Below are 15,937 nucleotides of genomic sequence, written 5' to 3' on the forward strand. Positions count from 1 at the left end.
CAGGCTGAGGAAACCACGTGACATCATCTGGGGGTGAAGTTGGTGCGGGCATGGTCATGAGCTAATTTATTGATCAATTTAATTAATTTGCATATCAATTGAATATCAAAATTGGGGTTGGGACGCCATTACCCTGCCACTCATGACTGCACTCACCCTCTCATTGAGGCGACTATTGATGACTGGTGCTCCATTACACTTGTGTCTTTTGAACTGACGTAAATTAAACGATGTAATTTTGTGAGTCAGTTTTGTTTCACTCCCTCTAAACGAACAAGATCCTACTTCTATCCCCTCTTTTCAACGCCGACGATGAACGTATGGAGGTAGAAAATGTGCTTGAATTGTATAGCGCATCTAAACTCTGTTAAAAACATAGCCTGTGTCTTGCTAAATGTTGAAAAATCCCAGTATATGTCGAACACAGTAGTAACAGGAGTTCATGAAAGCACGTTGTATAGATAGCTACCCTCAAATCCGGCACTTAATTGTAGCAAAGAGTATCAAATTAAATTAAAGTTGTTGTAAAGCAACGCAATAAGTAGACCAAAAACGACAACTACCGCTAGTTTGCTAAGGTGTCAGCAGTGGCATACATAACGAGAGTAAACACTATGTGTGACCAACTGTACCTACATGCACCGAGCACCAGGGCAGCGACGCTTAGCTTGCGATCGAAAAGCTATGTGTTAGTGAAGTGGATCCCACATTATTACAATTAGAAATATCTTCACGAGAAGTTGCACTGGGTTTTTCGATAAAATTTTTGGGGTAGTATCCAGAACTGTGATCTGAACTGTCATCAAAACACTAGTGCGATTTTGTACGTTTTTTGTAGTGAAAAGGGGTTCCTCATTATTGCAGTTGTCTCATAAACTAAAACCTGCACAAAAAATATCATTAAGGTTTTCTGTACAACACTTGGGGAGCTCTTCAGAGCTATGATCACAATTTTATTTTTCAAATCAGCAAATAATTTTTTTCAACATTAAAATTTTCCCGATTACTAATGTTTTTTGCTAAATTCTGAAGAACTATCAAGTTTATACAGAGAACTCTAGAATTTTAGCATATCTACTGAGAACTCTGAAAAAAAAATTGTATATTTCTCGAAAGTCGGTTGTCTATCTCACACGACTGTGAAAATGGGTCCCTTATTAGTGCAATTATCTCGTAAACTATTATCTGCAGAAAAAAATGTCTTTAGGGTTTTTTGTAGAACTCTTCGGGAGCTATTCAGAATTGTGATTATTATTTTTTTCGTAAATTTGGCAATTACTTTTTGTACAAGATTAAGATATTCCCGACTATTATTGTTTTCTCTGGTAAATTCTCTAGAACTGTTCCAATCTTGTTCAGAGAATTCTAGAATTATGGCATACCTGCCAAGAACTCTGAAAAAAATATATATATTTTTCGACAATCGGGTGCCAACTTCATATCACTGCATCCGGCCACTAACATCGCCGTATCCAGATTAACGTGCCGACCCCGTGAATGCGTGGGATAAGGCCAAGAAAATATGATAATGATGATGATGATGATGATGATAATGATGTGGGGGTGATGATGGTTGGTGTTTTAGGGCGCTACACAGCGAGCTCATCAGTGCCCTGAAAGAAAAAGAAACGACTGAGTAGTTGATTTTGTTCGCGCCAGAGAATGAGACTGACCTTGAATCGCAGTGGGCCGATGGGAGGCTTGGCGTACGGCAGCCCCAGGAAGGCCGCGAATGGTCGGCCGCCTCGTGACGTCATGAGCAGGCCGCGTGCAGCCCCGCACCCTGCCAGCTCTACCAGTGGTGCGGATGGCGGGGGCGGCGGCGAAGAAGTCGAGGAGGCGGGACCGGCGGGCAGCGACAGCAACAGCGCCAGCAGCAGCATCTGCGGCAGCGGGGGCGCCACTTCATAATGCAGCTCAAAGGTCACGACACCTGACAGAACTGCGCCTCTGACGCCACTTCCAGCTCCGATCATAACTAAAGGTGGTTTTATCGAACATCAAGGTTCTAAGTCTCAACATATACCAGAGTGAAAAGTGTTGCTATCGTGGCCAAAAAAAAAAGGGCGAATATGTCTTGGGCAGAGTTAGCGAACTAGCTTTTTGACTTAGCTGGCAGCTTCAAAGACGTTTAAATCAAAACATCTTGACACATTCATGCTTTTTCGCCTATTACTATTAGTACCGATGTTATGAGATACAATGCATCGTGTAAAGTATCGTGTAAGGTAAACTAACATGATACATGATGTCGTGTCGTTTATACCGAGATGATGAAAGTCACAGGATAGCGATATGAACAAATACAGATGCCTTTAGTATCGCGTACACAAGGTATAAAATGTCAATGCATTGGCGGAGCTGTCATATATATTCATATCATTCACGTGAAATAATTTCCGATGTAATTATGGCCGCACGACGGGAATTAACAGACTTTAAAAGCGGAATTTAAGATTGAGATAGACGCATGGGACATTTCATTTTGATAATCTTTAGAGAATTCAATATTCCGAGATCCAGAGTAAAAAGAGAATGCCGAGAATACCACATCTCAGGCATTAACTCTCACCACGGACAAAGCTGTGAGCCACGGCCTTCTGTTAACGACAGAGAGCAGCGGTGTTTACCTGGAGTTGTCAGCGCCAACAGACAAGCAGCACTGCGTGAAATAACCGCAGAAGTCAATGTGGGACGTACGGCTAACGCATTCGTTAAGATAGTTCGGCGAGATCTGGCGTTAATGGGATATGGCAGCGGACGATCGACCCGAGTACCATTGCTAAAAGCGCGACTTCGCCGCAGCGCCTCTCCTGGGCTCCTGACCATATCAATGGGACCCTAGACGATTGAAAAACTGTAGCCTGGTCAGATGAGTCTCGATTTCGGTTGGTAAGAGCTGACGGTAGTGTTCGAGTGTTTTGCAGACCCCACGAAGCTGTGGACCCAAGTTGTCAACAAGGCACTGTGCGAGCTAGTGGTGGCTCCATAATGGGGTGGGTTGAATCTATATGGAATGGACTGGGTCCTCTGGTCCAACTGAACCTCCAAGTGGTTAAATTCAGCTACTTGGAAACAATTTGTAGCCATTCATGGTCTCCACATTCCCAAACAAAGATAGGATGTGGGAGTGCATCTGTAATAGGAAATATCCCAGTGTGGGAATGTATGCATCCTAAACTTGAATGACACGTTGTGTCATACTGCACGACATGAAAATTGCCATTTTGTTTCCAAGTAGCTGAATTTAATCACTTCCAGGTTCAGTTGGCACACCTCTAACTCTACCCACGACATATTCACCTTTTTTATGCTACGATAGGAACATTTTTCATCCTGGTCCCCAACATTTACTCTAGCATAATTTCGACATTAGACCGCAATAGCTTAACAACCGGTGCATATATATATATATATATATATATATATATATATATACATACAGGTTGAGTCACCTAACGTTACCGCTGGATATATTTCGTAAACCACATCAAATACTGACGAACCGATTCCACAGACCGAACGTGAGGAGAGGGGCTAGTGTAATTGTTTAATACAAACCATACAAAAATGCACGGAAGTATGTTTTTTAACACAAACCTACGTTTCTTTTAAATGGAACCCCGTTAGTTTTGTTAGCACATCTGAACATATAAACAAATACGTAATCAGTGCCGTTTGTTGCATTGTAAAATGTTAATTACATCCGGAGATATTGTAACCTAAAGTTGACGCTTGAGTATCACTCCTCCGCTGTTCGATCGTGTGTATCGGAGAGCACTGCAACATACATCGCGTTTCTACAGAATGATCTGCCAACGTTGCCCGAAAATGTCAGTGAAAAAGAAAAACAAAAAGGTGTTAGCATGTGGACGTAATGCGCTGTTCCAGACTCTTCTGTACCTAAGGTCCATCACCGTTCCCTTTGGATTCCTACGTAATTCGGTGCTCTCCGATACACACTATCGAACAGCGGAGGAGTGGTACTCAAGCGTCAACTTTAGGTTACAATATCATCGGATGTAATTAACATTTCATAATGCAACAAATCGGCACTGATTACGTATTTGTTTATATGTTCAGATGTGCTAACAAAACTAACGGGGTTCCATTAAAAAAACGTAGGTTTGTGTTAAAAAACATACTTCCGTGCATTTTTGTATGCTTCGTATTAAAGAATTACACTAGTCCCTCTCCTCACGTTCGGTCTGTGGAATCGGTTCGTCAGTATTTGATGTGGTTTACGAAATATATCAGCGGTAACGTTAGGTGACTCACCCTGTATATATATATATATATATACTCCTGGAAATGGAAAAAAGAACACATTGACACCGGTGTGTCAGACCCACCATACTTGCTCCGGACACTGCGAGAGGGCTGTACAAGCAATGATCACACGCACGGCACAGCGGACACACCAGGAACCGCGGTGTTGGCCGTCGAATGGCGCTAGCTGCGCAGCATTTGTGCACCGCCGCCGTCAGTGTCAGCTAGTTTGCCGTGGCATACGGAGCTCCATCGCAGTCTTTAACACTGGTAGCATGCCGCGACAGCGTGGACGTGAACCGTATGTGCAGTTGACGGACTTTGAGCGAGGGCGTATAGTGGGCATGCGGGAGGCAGGGTGGACGTACCGCCGAATTGCTCAACACGTGGGACGTGAGGTCTCCACAGTACATCGATGTTGGCGCCAGTGGTCGGCGGAAGGTGCACGTGCCCGTCGACCTGGGACCGGACCGCAGCGACGCACGGATGCACGCCAAGACCGTAGGATCCTACGCAGTGCCGTAGGGGACCGCACCGCCACTTCCCAGCAAATTAGGGACACTGTTGCTCCTGGGGTATCGGCGAGGACCATTCGCAACCGTCTCCATGAAGCTGGGCTACGGTCCCGCACACCGTTAGGCCGTCTTCCGCTCACGCCCCAACATCGTGCAGCCAGCCTCCAGTGGTGTCGCGACAGGCGTGAATGGAGGGACGAATGGAGACGTGTCGTCTTCAGCGATGAGAGTCGCTTCTGCCTTGGTGCCAATGATGGTCGTATGCGTGTTTGGCACCGTGCAGGTGAGCGCCACAATCAGGACTGCATACGACCGAGGCACACAGGGCCAACACTCGGCATCATGGTGTGGGAAGCGATCTCCTACACTGGCCGTACACCACTGGTGATCGTCGAGGGGACACTGAATAGTGCACGGTACATCCAAACCGTCATCGAACCCATCGTTCTACCATTCCTAGACCGGCAAGGGAACTTGCTGTTCCAACAGGACAATGCACGTCCGTATGTATCCCGTGCCACCCAACGTGCTCTAGAAGGTGTAAGTCAACTACCCTGGCCAGCAAGATCTCCGGATCTGTCCCCCATTGAGCATGTTTGGGACTGGATGAAGCGTCGTCTCACGCGGTCTGCACGTCCAGCACGAACGCTGGTCCAACTGAGGCGCCAGGTGGAAATGGCATGGCAAGCCGTTCCACAGGACTACATCCAGCATCTCTACGATCGTCTCCATGGGAGAATAGCAGCCTGCATTGCTGCGAAAGGTGGATATACACTGTACTAGTGCCGACATTGTGCATGCTCTGTTGCCTGTGTCTATGTGCCTGTGGTTCTGTCAGTGTGATCATGTGATGTATCTGACCCCAGGAATGTGTCAATAAAGTTTCCCCTTCCTGGGACAATGAATTCACGGTGTTCTTATTTCAATTTCCAGGAGTGTGTATATATATATATATATCTACATACATATATATATATTTTTTTCTTTTTTTTTTCTCGGCAGACGAGTGATCCGGTAGAGGTTATTTTCTATTGTCTTTCGAGCCATATTGCTTATAACGTGAAAACAGATGAGCCTTTCACAGAACAACAGGAACGACCCATTAATGACAAATGATTCAAATGGCTCTGAGCACTATGTGACTTAACATCTGAGGTCATCAGTCCCCTAGAACTTAGAACTATTTAAACCTGACTAACCTAAGGACATCACACACATCCATGCCCGAGGCAGGCTTCGAACCTTCGACCGTAGAGCATTAATGACACATATTTGTGTAGCTTTCTATAAAATCTGAACTGAGTCGCACAAATCTCAAACGTAGACTTAAAAAAACTGTGTTTTTGCACGTAAAATTCGAATGAAATTAGATTTTTAAAATCGAGTGTACTGTTTTATTATAAGAATGCATTTTTATTTATTTGATTCACTTTAAACCGTTTCCGCGCGTTCGATTCACGGAAGAACGAATTTTACGTGCTACGTTTAGCTCGACTTTAAACCATTGTAATTCGACAACGTATAAAGATTACTGGACAAAAAAAATTTCGTTTGATTTTAATCCCTTTATCTACCTTCGTGCAAAGTTGACCGAATCGTACATGTTTAAAGTATAGAAGTAGCCTGCTTCAAAAACCTCCCAGAAAAACTTTTTTTTTCAGATAAAACCGGAGTCGAAGTAAGACTTTTTTAAAACGTTTAAAACTTATCTTAGACTAAGGTCCGATACACCGGTGGACGAAATATGAACCTGGTTTTGCACGTAAAATCCGAAAGGTGCAGATATAAATCGTGCCATTAGCTGAGCATTAATTTCAACTCAATTAAAATCTTTTGCAAAGTTAGCACAATTTCCAGGGCGACAGTTCTGGTTCGTCGTTCAAACCTTGCTTAATACACTAACGAGCCGAAACATTATAATCAGCTGCTTTAATAGCTCGCTGCTCGATCTTTGGAACGCAGTACAGCACCGATTCGGTGTACCATCGATTCTACAATTTGTTGGTAGGTTTGTGAAGCTATGTGGCATTAGATGTCTACACACACGTTATGTAATTCCCGTCAATAACGGGCCGTTGATTTGTGTTCGTGGTGACAGCACCCAATAGCGACGCAAAACGGTTCCATCGGTTTCACATTAGGCGAATTTGGTGGCCAGGACATCAACGTGATTTCACTATCATGCTCTTCAAACTACCGTAGCACGATTCAGGCTTCGAGACACGGGCAGTTATACCGCTCAAAGATGACATCGCCCTCAAAGAAGCCGTCAAGCACGGAGGGATGCAGATGGTCCGGAGCTGAAATGATATCTTCAATTGCTACCACAGGTCCCATACAAGCCCAGGAGAATGTTTTCCGTAGCATAATACTGATCCCATCAGCCTGCGCTCGTGGCGCGGTACATGTTCGAAGCCGCCATTCGTCTCGATGACGGCTTTTATGTAGGCGACCATCGACGTGGTGTAGCAAGAAACACGATTCATTCGAAAAAGCCGATACTTTTCGTATGATCCACGCTCGAATCCCGAAAGTCCAGTGCCACTGTAATCGTAATTGACAGTGTACCATGAACCGTATGCTCTGAAACAGTTGTCCGTGCCCCAGCATTGTGCTCTTTCGCCAGAGATGCCACAGATCACCATCTGTCCCACTTTACAGAGCAGATAAGCCTCCTAAGACCATAATGAGATGTTCACTCTGCAGCGGAGTGTGCGCTGATACGAAACTTCCTGGCATATTAAAACTGTGTGCCCGACCGAGACTCGAACTCGGGACCTTTGCCTTTCGCGGGCTAGTGCTCTACCATCTGAGCTACCGAAGCACGACTCACGGCCGGTACTCACAGCTTTACTTCTGCCAGTATCTCGTCTCCTACCTTCCAAACTTTACAGAAGCTCTCCTGCGAACCTTGCAGAACTAGCACTCCTGAAAGAAACGATATTGCGGAGACATGGCTTAGCCACAGCCTGGGGGATGTTTCCAGAATGAGATTTTCACTCTGCAGCGGAGTGTGCGCTGATATGAAATTTCCTGGCAGATTAAAACTGTGTGCCCGACCGAGACTCGAACTCGGGACCTTTGCCTTTCGCGGGCAACTGCTCTACCATTTTTTTTTTTTTTTTTACAAACACTAAATGAAATGCATCCTCTGCAAAAACAAAAAAAAATCATTGTAAAACAAATCACAAATGTAAAGGAACAGGGATACAGGGACATCGTTTTTATTTATTTATTTTCCATAAAGATCACTCTGTTAAAAGGAACATGTAGATCATTTCATGGTATAGTATGTGCATTATATGTGGAGCGGTGAGAGAAGCGTGAGGTTCATTATCAGCTGTCAAATGTGCACACCGACTGCACCCGGCACATCCCAACTACGTGGGGGGTCGAGGAAGACTGCCTGAAGATAGCTGGCAAAGGTTTTCCGATAGTGTGACCACCTATGAACCTCATTGTGGGCTTGCTGCAAGAAATACCAAAAGTCGAGTCGCGACTTGGCAGCGTCCCCATAGAGGTACGCGATCGTCCAACCTTTGACCCAGATGATCGAGTATGATTGAGTGGCCGGAAAGTAGTCACTCTCCGGGTGTAAGAAGGAAGCAGGTGTAATATGTTGCGGGGTCACACGGAGGTAGCAAGCCACCATCTGTCTTCCTAGGAGCCATACGTCCTCCACCGCGATACAAGTTAAGCGGTGATGGTCGTCATCCACTTGGCGACATTTCGGGAATAGTGGAGTGTCCACTAGTCCAATTGCATAGAGTCGTTGGTTGGTGTTGAACTTGCCACAGGTGACAGAGAACCACAGTGCCCGAACGAAGGTAGGAAGGAATTTTTGGTGCACATGTCTCCAAATCTCCGGCCAATGCAACTTGGGGTGTTTGAGTTCAATGACATAACGACTTATCCGTCGTTGCAGCCAAACATAAAAATCCTTCGCGCATGGTGGTCTCGTGCGCGGAAGCTCGTCTCTGATATAACTAAGTTCCACGATAAATGTTGATACATGTGCAAAATGCGGCGTAATGTTGCCCACCGCTACCGGAGGTGTGAGGGACGCTGGAACTAAGAGATCCAGTAGGCGGGATGTAAGGGAATCACGCCCGCTACGCCATTGCTTGTACATAGTGGCTAGAAGGAGCGCCGTCGCTCGGCAGTGAACATTCGTAAGTCCGAGTCCCCCCTTGTCCGTAGGGAGCGTGAGCGTTGTGTATGGCACCTTGAGGGGCGATCCAATCATCACAAAATAGCCTAGTGCTGATTGAAGTCGACGTCCGAGCGTGAGTGGTAGGGGCAGGATCTGCGAAATATGCACCATTCGAGAAACCACGTAAGTGTTCAGATATTCGACTCGTTGCAAAAGATCAAGGCGCCGTAGGAGATGTTGTCGGACCATGGTACGTGTTGTCTGTAAAATACGTCGGTAGTTAACTGCCGCAGTATGTTTTACAGATGAGGTAAAGTCTATGCCGAGATAGCGGAATCGTTGCACATAAGGAAACGGACTGATTTCTTCCGGCGTAAGGCCCCTTCCAACCGGCATTGCTGCCGATTTGTTCATGTTCACTGCACTACCCGCCGTCTCACTGTGGTCCAACAACAGTTCAAGGACCGTCTTCACCTCTTCTTCAGAACGAACGAGCAGCAGGAGGTCGTCCGCATAGGCACGACATTTGAAGGTGAAGCCCCGCAGTTCCATCCCAGAAAGAGAATTTGTTAGCCTCCCAATTAATGGTTCCAACGCTATCGCGAACAGCAGCATCGAAAAAGGGCAGCCCTGGCGAATGGATCGTCGAATTTGAATGGGCCCTGCTATACGCCCATTAACCTGTACCAAGGATTGTGTGCCCCCATAAATCCTTCTAATGAGACCAGTAAAACGGTCCGGAAATCCCATTTGTTCCAGTACAGCGTACAGATAGTTGTGGCGCACCTTATCAAAAGCACTGTCAAAATCAATCGCCACCATCGCCGCTTTAAGCCGGCACTCCTCCGCCAGCGCTATCACATCACGGCATTCGCCAGTAGCTGTTTGCACATTCACCGATCCACCCGGTGTCGTCTGTTCTGGAGAGAGAACGCTACTAATTAACATACGACATCGGGACGCTAGCAACCGTGCAAAGATCTTATAGTCGGCATTAAGCAGGGTGATGGGGCGATAATGTGTGACCGTAATTCCTGGCTTCGGTTTATGTACTGGCACCAAGAGGCCTTCCATAAAAGCCGGTGGAATAGGTGCATCGGAATTTAACATCTCGTTGTACATTTCCGTCCATCGCGGTGCCATTTCGTTGCGAAATTCTCGATAAAATTCAGCAGGAAGTCCATCAATGCCTGGGGACCGATTCAACGCACCCTTTGCGATCGCATCATGTACTTCCTCACAGCTAATTGCTTCCAGTAAGGTTCCCGCGGCTTCCACCGTCAGTGTACGGGAGACGTACGTGGCTATACGTTCGAGGTCATCGACAGGGGCTGCTTCTTCCCGATAGATGTGTTGGTAATGGTCGACGAATGCTAAGACAATGTCCGGTTGACACGTCACTCTTCGGTCTTCGCGGGTAATTAATTCCCGTACCAAAACGCGTCGTCGGTGCTTTCGTTCATTCACGACGTGGTGCATGGAAGGAATCTCGTGCATTATCGTATCGTGACATCTGGCGCGCACCATGGTTCCCTGAAGATGTTTCCGAGCTAAAGCCACTAGTTTAGCTTTTATCCTTTTGCGTTCGATCCAGACGTCCTGTCCCGGCGGACCATCGTCCAGGTCGCGCAGCGCTGCAAAATAAAAGTCGGTCGTACGGCGGCGCCATTCTGCCATCTCCCTGCTATATGAGATGAACGTACGGCGAAGCGCCGGTTTAGCACAAGTCAGCCACCAATCAAGCTTCGTCGCATACCTTCCAACCCTTCGCTCGCACATCGTCCATGTCTCAAGGATCCGTTGACGGCATTCAGGATCATGTAGATGTTGAATGTTTAACTTCCACGGGGCCTTACTGTTCCACACCTCTCTACGGGGAAGAAGCACCGTACAGATGTAAGCGCTGTGATCGGAAAATGCCAATGGCCAGCGTTCCGCGTCCTGCACATCATTTGCATGAGCGCGTGAGATATAAATGCATTCTAACCTGCTCGCCGAATGACTTGTCGCATAGGTGTATCCCGGGGCATCTCCATGTCGTATTTCCCACGTGTCACTAAGTACAAGGTCGTTGACAACGATTCGCAACTCTTGGCTGATGTTTGCTTGCGGCCATTGGTCTTTCTGGCTGAGAACACAGTTGAAATCTCCACCAATTATTACACATTCATAACGTCCATGGAAAAGTGGGGCAATGTCTTCTGCATAAAATCGCGCCCTTTCCCGCCGCCGATTGTTTCCCGACGGTGCATAAAGATTGATGATGCGTGTCCCAAACGTCGTGAAAGCCATTCCCCTGGCCGACGGAAGGTAACACACGTTTTCCACTGGGAAGCCATCTCGCACGTAAACTGCCACCCCACTCCCATTGTGATCTCCATGTGACGAATAGGATTGGTAGCCTGCGATGTATGGGAGTGCAGCTATGTGGACTTCCTGCAGCAAAGCAATATCCACATCAGATGCCCAAATCGTTTCCTTCAGTAGGTGTATTTTGGCCGGTGAACGCACGTCATTTATATTTAATGTCGCAATACGGTTCGCATGGCGTTGAATCCCACTCTGTCGATGCGCAACACCATATCCCTGCATCGGCGCTGGGGGCTGAGTTAGAAGACGTTCTCTCGCCCCCTCTCCCTTCACCTTCAGCAATTATTACGCCGTCTTCGTGAGTGCCGGCTGCCTCTGTATGACGTCCGGCGCCTCCTCAATATCGACATACCACATCTTTGCACGCAGTAATATATTCGTGTCCATTGCCACAGCATCTGCGTCTGGAGAGCCAACTGGTTGTGATTCCTCTTCAGCATCACCACGTCCCGGTACCGTCAATGTGACAGACCGCTGCGGGTCTGATCGAACAGTTTCCATTGCCTCATCCTGTTTCGTAGAAGCTTTTGTGTCGTCTTCGTCCACAGGCACATCGTCGTCGGGGCAAGGGGAGTCATCCCTAGGAGATGTCGTGCGACGACGCCGTTTCCTCCTTTTCGGGGAACGTTGTTTGCGTGATCTTCCTTCCGTGTCCTCAGATTGTATGGAATCACGGCTGCCCGACAGAAAAGCATCCGTAGGAACAGGAAGTGTTTCGAGTCCCATCGTTGTACTTGGCGGGAGCTCGGTCGAAACTGATGTTGTCGTCACAGAGTGCGTTCCAGACGGAACAGCATCCGTAGCGGCTGGAACTGCTTCGTGTACGATCGGTGTGCTTGGTGGGAGTTCGGTCGCATCTGATGTTGTCGCCGTAGATTGTATGCTCGATGGAGCAGCATCCTCTGTCATCCCGACGTCTGCTACAAGGTTTCGGAGAGTTCCATCTTGATCTTTCACCAGGGCTGTGTCTTTTCGGTCATCAGCGGACGCAGTGAGGGCTTTGGCATAGGTGATCGGTAGTACTGTCATCGCCGGCGACGGCTCCCGCACATCTGAAGGCAGTTGCGTAATCCGCCGTTGCATACAGTTCGACCTAAGGTGTCCCTCCTGGCCACAGCCAGAACATGTACGTGGTTGACCATCGTAAATCACCACCGCCCGACAACCACCAATTGTCAGATAGGACGGTACATGCTTCTGAAGATCAATAGTGATCTGTCGCACTCCGTTAAGAACTGGGTACGTGGCGAATTGTGTCCAGCGTTCTGCTGTGTGACCATGTACCGTGCCCTATGGCTTAAAAGCCTCGATAACTTCGTCAGCCGGGAGCTCAAATGGCAGCTCAAAAACACATATTGTCCGTACACCCAGACCAGCATGTTCTACAGTTACCGTGCCGACATTCCCGTCACTATGGCAAAATCGGAGACCTGCTTTTGTCGCCTGTAGAATTCTCTCACACGCCGCGTCATTTACCATCTTAACATACACCGTGGGACTAACGATGGACAGATGAATTCCGACAATATCGTTTGGCGGTATCTTTACGTCCTCTCGAATGAATCGTTCCACTGCTAAAGCCTTTGGTCGTTCGTAGTCTTTGCAGAAATTGAATCGTAATGTAGTTTTCCTGTACTTGTTCGCCATGATCGTTGTTACTAGCCCGCGCGCAGACTAAGTCCACAAGTAAACAAACACTCGCACACGCCGCACAGGCGGAAGTATCGGACCTCCGCTTCGCACGACCGCTAGCGCCGAACTGTCCATCTGAGCTACCGAAGCACCGCAATATCCTTTCTTTCAGGAGTGCTAGTTCTGCAAGGTTCGCAGGAGAGCTTCTGTGAAGTTTGGAAGGTAGGAGACGAGATACTGGCAGAAATAAAGCTGTGAGTACCGGCCGTGAGTCGTGCTTCGGTAGCTCAGATGGTAGAGCACTTGCCCGCGAAAGGCAAATATCCCGAGTTCGAGTCTCGGTCGGGCACACAGTTTTAATCTGCCAGGAAGTCTCCTAAAGACCATGTTCTGTGAAGAGTCCTGGAAGCAGCATAACCAATTAACGCCAAGTGGTGGTTTCACTGTTCTACCACTCTCCGTAGATGCTCACGATAGCAGCACGTGAACATCCGACCAGTTTCGCCGTTTTAGAGACACTCGGTCACAGGCTGTGCCTGCCCTTTGCCATAGTCGCTCGCCTCAATGTATTTCCCCATTTGCCGCCCATATCTTCGCTAGGATGATCCCCTATCGGTCTCTGTTCCGCTTTCATACTTTCCTTACCGCGTAACATTTCCGCAACGCCACCAGGTGGCATCCAACGTCGCGGTGAGGAGAGCTCATAATGTTTTGGCTATTCAGTGAATACTGTAACATAGCTTCAGTAAGACAGTTTTCGAATGGCTACGAGTGGCTATACAAATGGCTGCTAGTCCAGGCTAAAAACCAAACACTTTTTACCACAGGTTCCTAGCTCAAATAGGAACCGAGCACCAAGGAACGCCCTCCCCCCCCCCCCCCCCCCCTGCTACCCAAGAAAATATCAAGAGATGCAGGCGTGTCCGTGTAGTAGTCTTCTCTTGTGAAAGACGCCTACGACCGTTTGAATACAAAATTTCTGATTATTGGTTAACTTTAAGTTGAAAATTTGAATAACTTAACTGGAATGGTAACGGAAATAAGACGTTGCTGTGAGACAATGCATTTTATAAAACAACAACATTTTATTTAATAAAATCATGAAAATAACTCCTTGATCACTCACTTTACTTAATGGTACGCTTATATGGAATGCTGGCCTGTCATCAGTGATACCAAAAAAATAAAGCGACAAATTCCCTTGGAAACACTAAGAAGGATTGTAATTTTGTTTAATAAGACATTATCGCCAACATATCATCAGTTTCTCATGCTTTGTAGTGTATTATCCAGTACATGAGAACCAACTTTCACGATCTGTGTACTATTGAGACAGAACGGCAGATACAAATGAAAAGTATCAGTCCCAATTTTTATTTTACTGGTGAAGGTTAGACAATGATCATCATTTTAACAATGTCTGAAACATATAACATGAAATGAGTGATAACAACACTATTTTCAGCAGAGAATCGTAACAGAACACCTTCGGTAAAGGTAAAAAAAAAAATTAATTTCCAAATCCATACGAGTAATCAGTGCATGGACCTGCTGTGGTATTACCGAGGGAAATCCTGACGCAATTACTGTCTCGCCAGCGTCAGCTAGGAGTCATAAAGTCGAGGTTCCACGCACTGTATGGGGGACTGAGAATCCGCATTTCGCGATCGAGAAGTCTCTCCACCCTCAAATGGTGCCTGTGCGGTGTGCAGTGTCCAGTCACGGAATAATCGGTGCGATATTCCTAGAGGGCACCGTCACTACTGAATGGGACGTGAAGGTTTTGGAAGATGATTTCGTCCCTATGATCCAAAGTGCACTCACTGATTTCGACGAGATATGGTTCATGCAAGACGGAGCACGACCCCCATCGAAGCAGGAGAGTGTTTGATGTCGTGGAGGAGTACTTTGGAGACCGCATTCTGGCTCTGGGATACTCAGAGGTCACTGGCATGGACCTCGATTGACCACATACTCTCCGGATCTGAACGCAGGCGACTCCATTTTGTGGGGCTCTATTAAAGACAAGGTGTACAGCAATAACGCCAAAACCATAGCCGAGTTGAAAACAGGCATTCAAGAGGTCATCGATGTTCGGTCACGTAGGATTTTTCTATTCGTCTGCGCCACATCATCGCCAATGATGGCAGACATATGGAACATGTCATAACCTAAATACGAATACTTGTAGTGACGTTGAAACGCGTACGTTCCATATGTATTCATTACCAGCGATGGCGAGGCATGACAGAATCTCTGACCAGATAGTTATTTATCGTTGCTAGTCTGCGCTTGACCGCGCGAGTGTTCAGTTGCGAGTTGTACTCAAACAGGGCTAGTGTGTGGCGAGTCGGCAGAGGGAGTAGATAGTTGCGAGTGGTACTCTGTCTGTAGTAGAAGTCGGATACAGTAGTAGCGAGTGGACAGTTGTACCGAGCAGACGTCGGCATGCGTCGGCGGCGCGATCTTCCCGCGACTCTGGTCACGATTCAGAACGGTGTGTATTATTATAGAAGGTAATGAAGCAGCATTGCGCTCAGCTAATAACGTATGTTAATTGTAATTAATTTGTCCAAAAAATGCCCCAATAATAATTTTTCTATAAAGCAACTCATTTAAAGAAAAAGATTCATTTCAAGCTAAATAATATTTCCTATGCATTCCCTCCAAGAATCAAAATTAAATATAAGCCAGCATTGCACGAACCTATGCCGAAAAATAAGAGCAGATATAGATGCAGATTTACTGAGGTAAGAATTTATCAGGTTTAATTATTTCACAGGGCCGTAGGTCAGCGCTGTTGTGCCTATAAAATTTGTCAGGTTTAATTATTTGTGTTGAGATGTTACAGTCAGTTCATGGTTCATTATTTAATCAATATTATTGTGTGGGTTTGTGATCAATCTTCATTCCTTAACGTTAATTTTGTGGAGAGTTTACATTTGGGCCATTATTATTCTTTAATTTTGCAACGAGGTTACGCTTGGCACATTTTTTT

General features: G+C 46.6%; 1 protein-coding gene across 3 annotated transcripts in view; it reads right to left on the reverse strand.

The window, feature by feature from the left end:
- Positions 1 to 15,937, reverse strand: part of LOC126188292 (juvenile hormone esterase-like) — a 546,097-nt gene that overhangs the window by 363,033 nt on the left and 167,127 nt on the right. For all 3 annotated transcript variants that reach the window (XM_049929880.1, XM_049929879.1, XM_049929878.1), the window contains exon 2: positions 1,674 to 1,883. In XM_049929880.1, coding sequence (XP_049785837.1) covers positions 1,674 to 1,883 — 210 coding nt within the window. The remainder of the gene's footprint in view (positions 1 to 1,673; positions 1,884 to 15,937) is intronic.

Source organism: Schistocerca cancellata, chromosome 5 (assembly GCF_023864275.1).
Source record: "Schistocerca cancellata isolate TAMUIC-IGC-003103 chromosome 5, iqSchCanc2.1, whole genome shotgun sequence".
NCBI classification, from domain to species: Eukaryota; Metazoa; Arthropoda; class Insecta; order Orthoptera; family Acrididae; genus Schistocerca; species Schistocerca cancellata.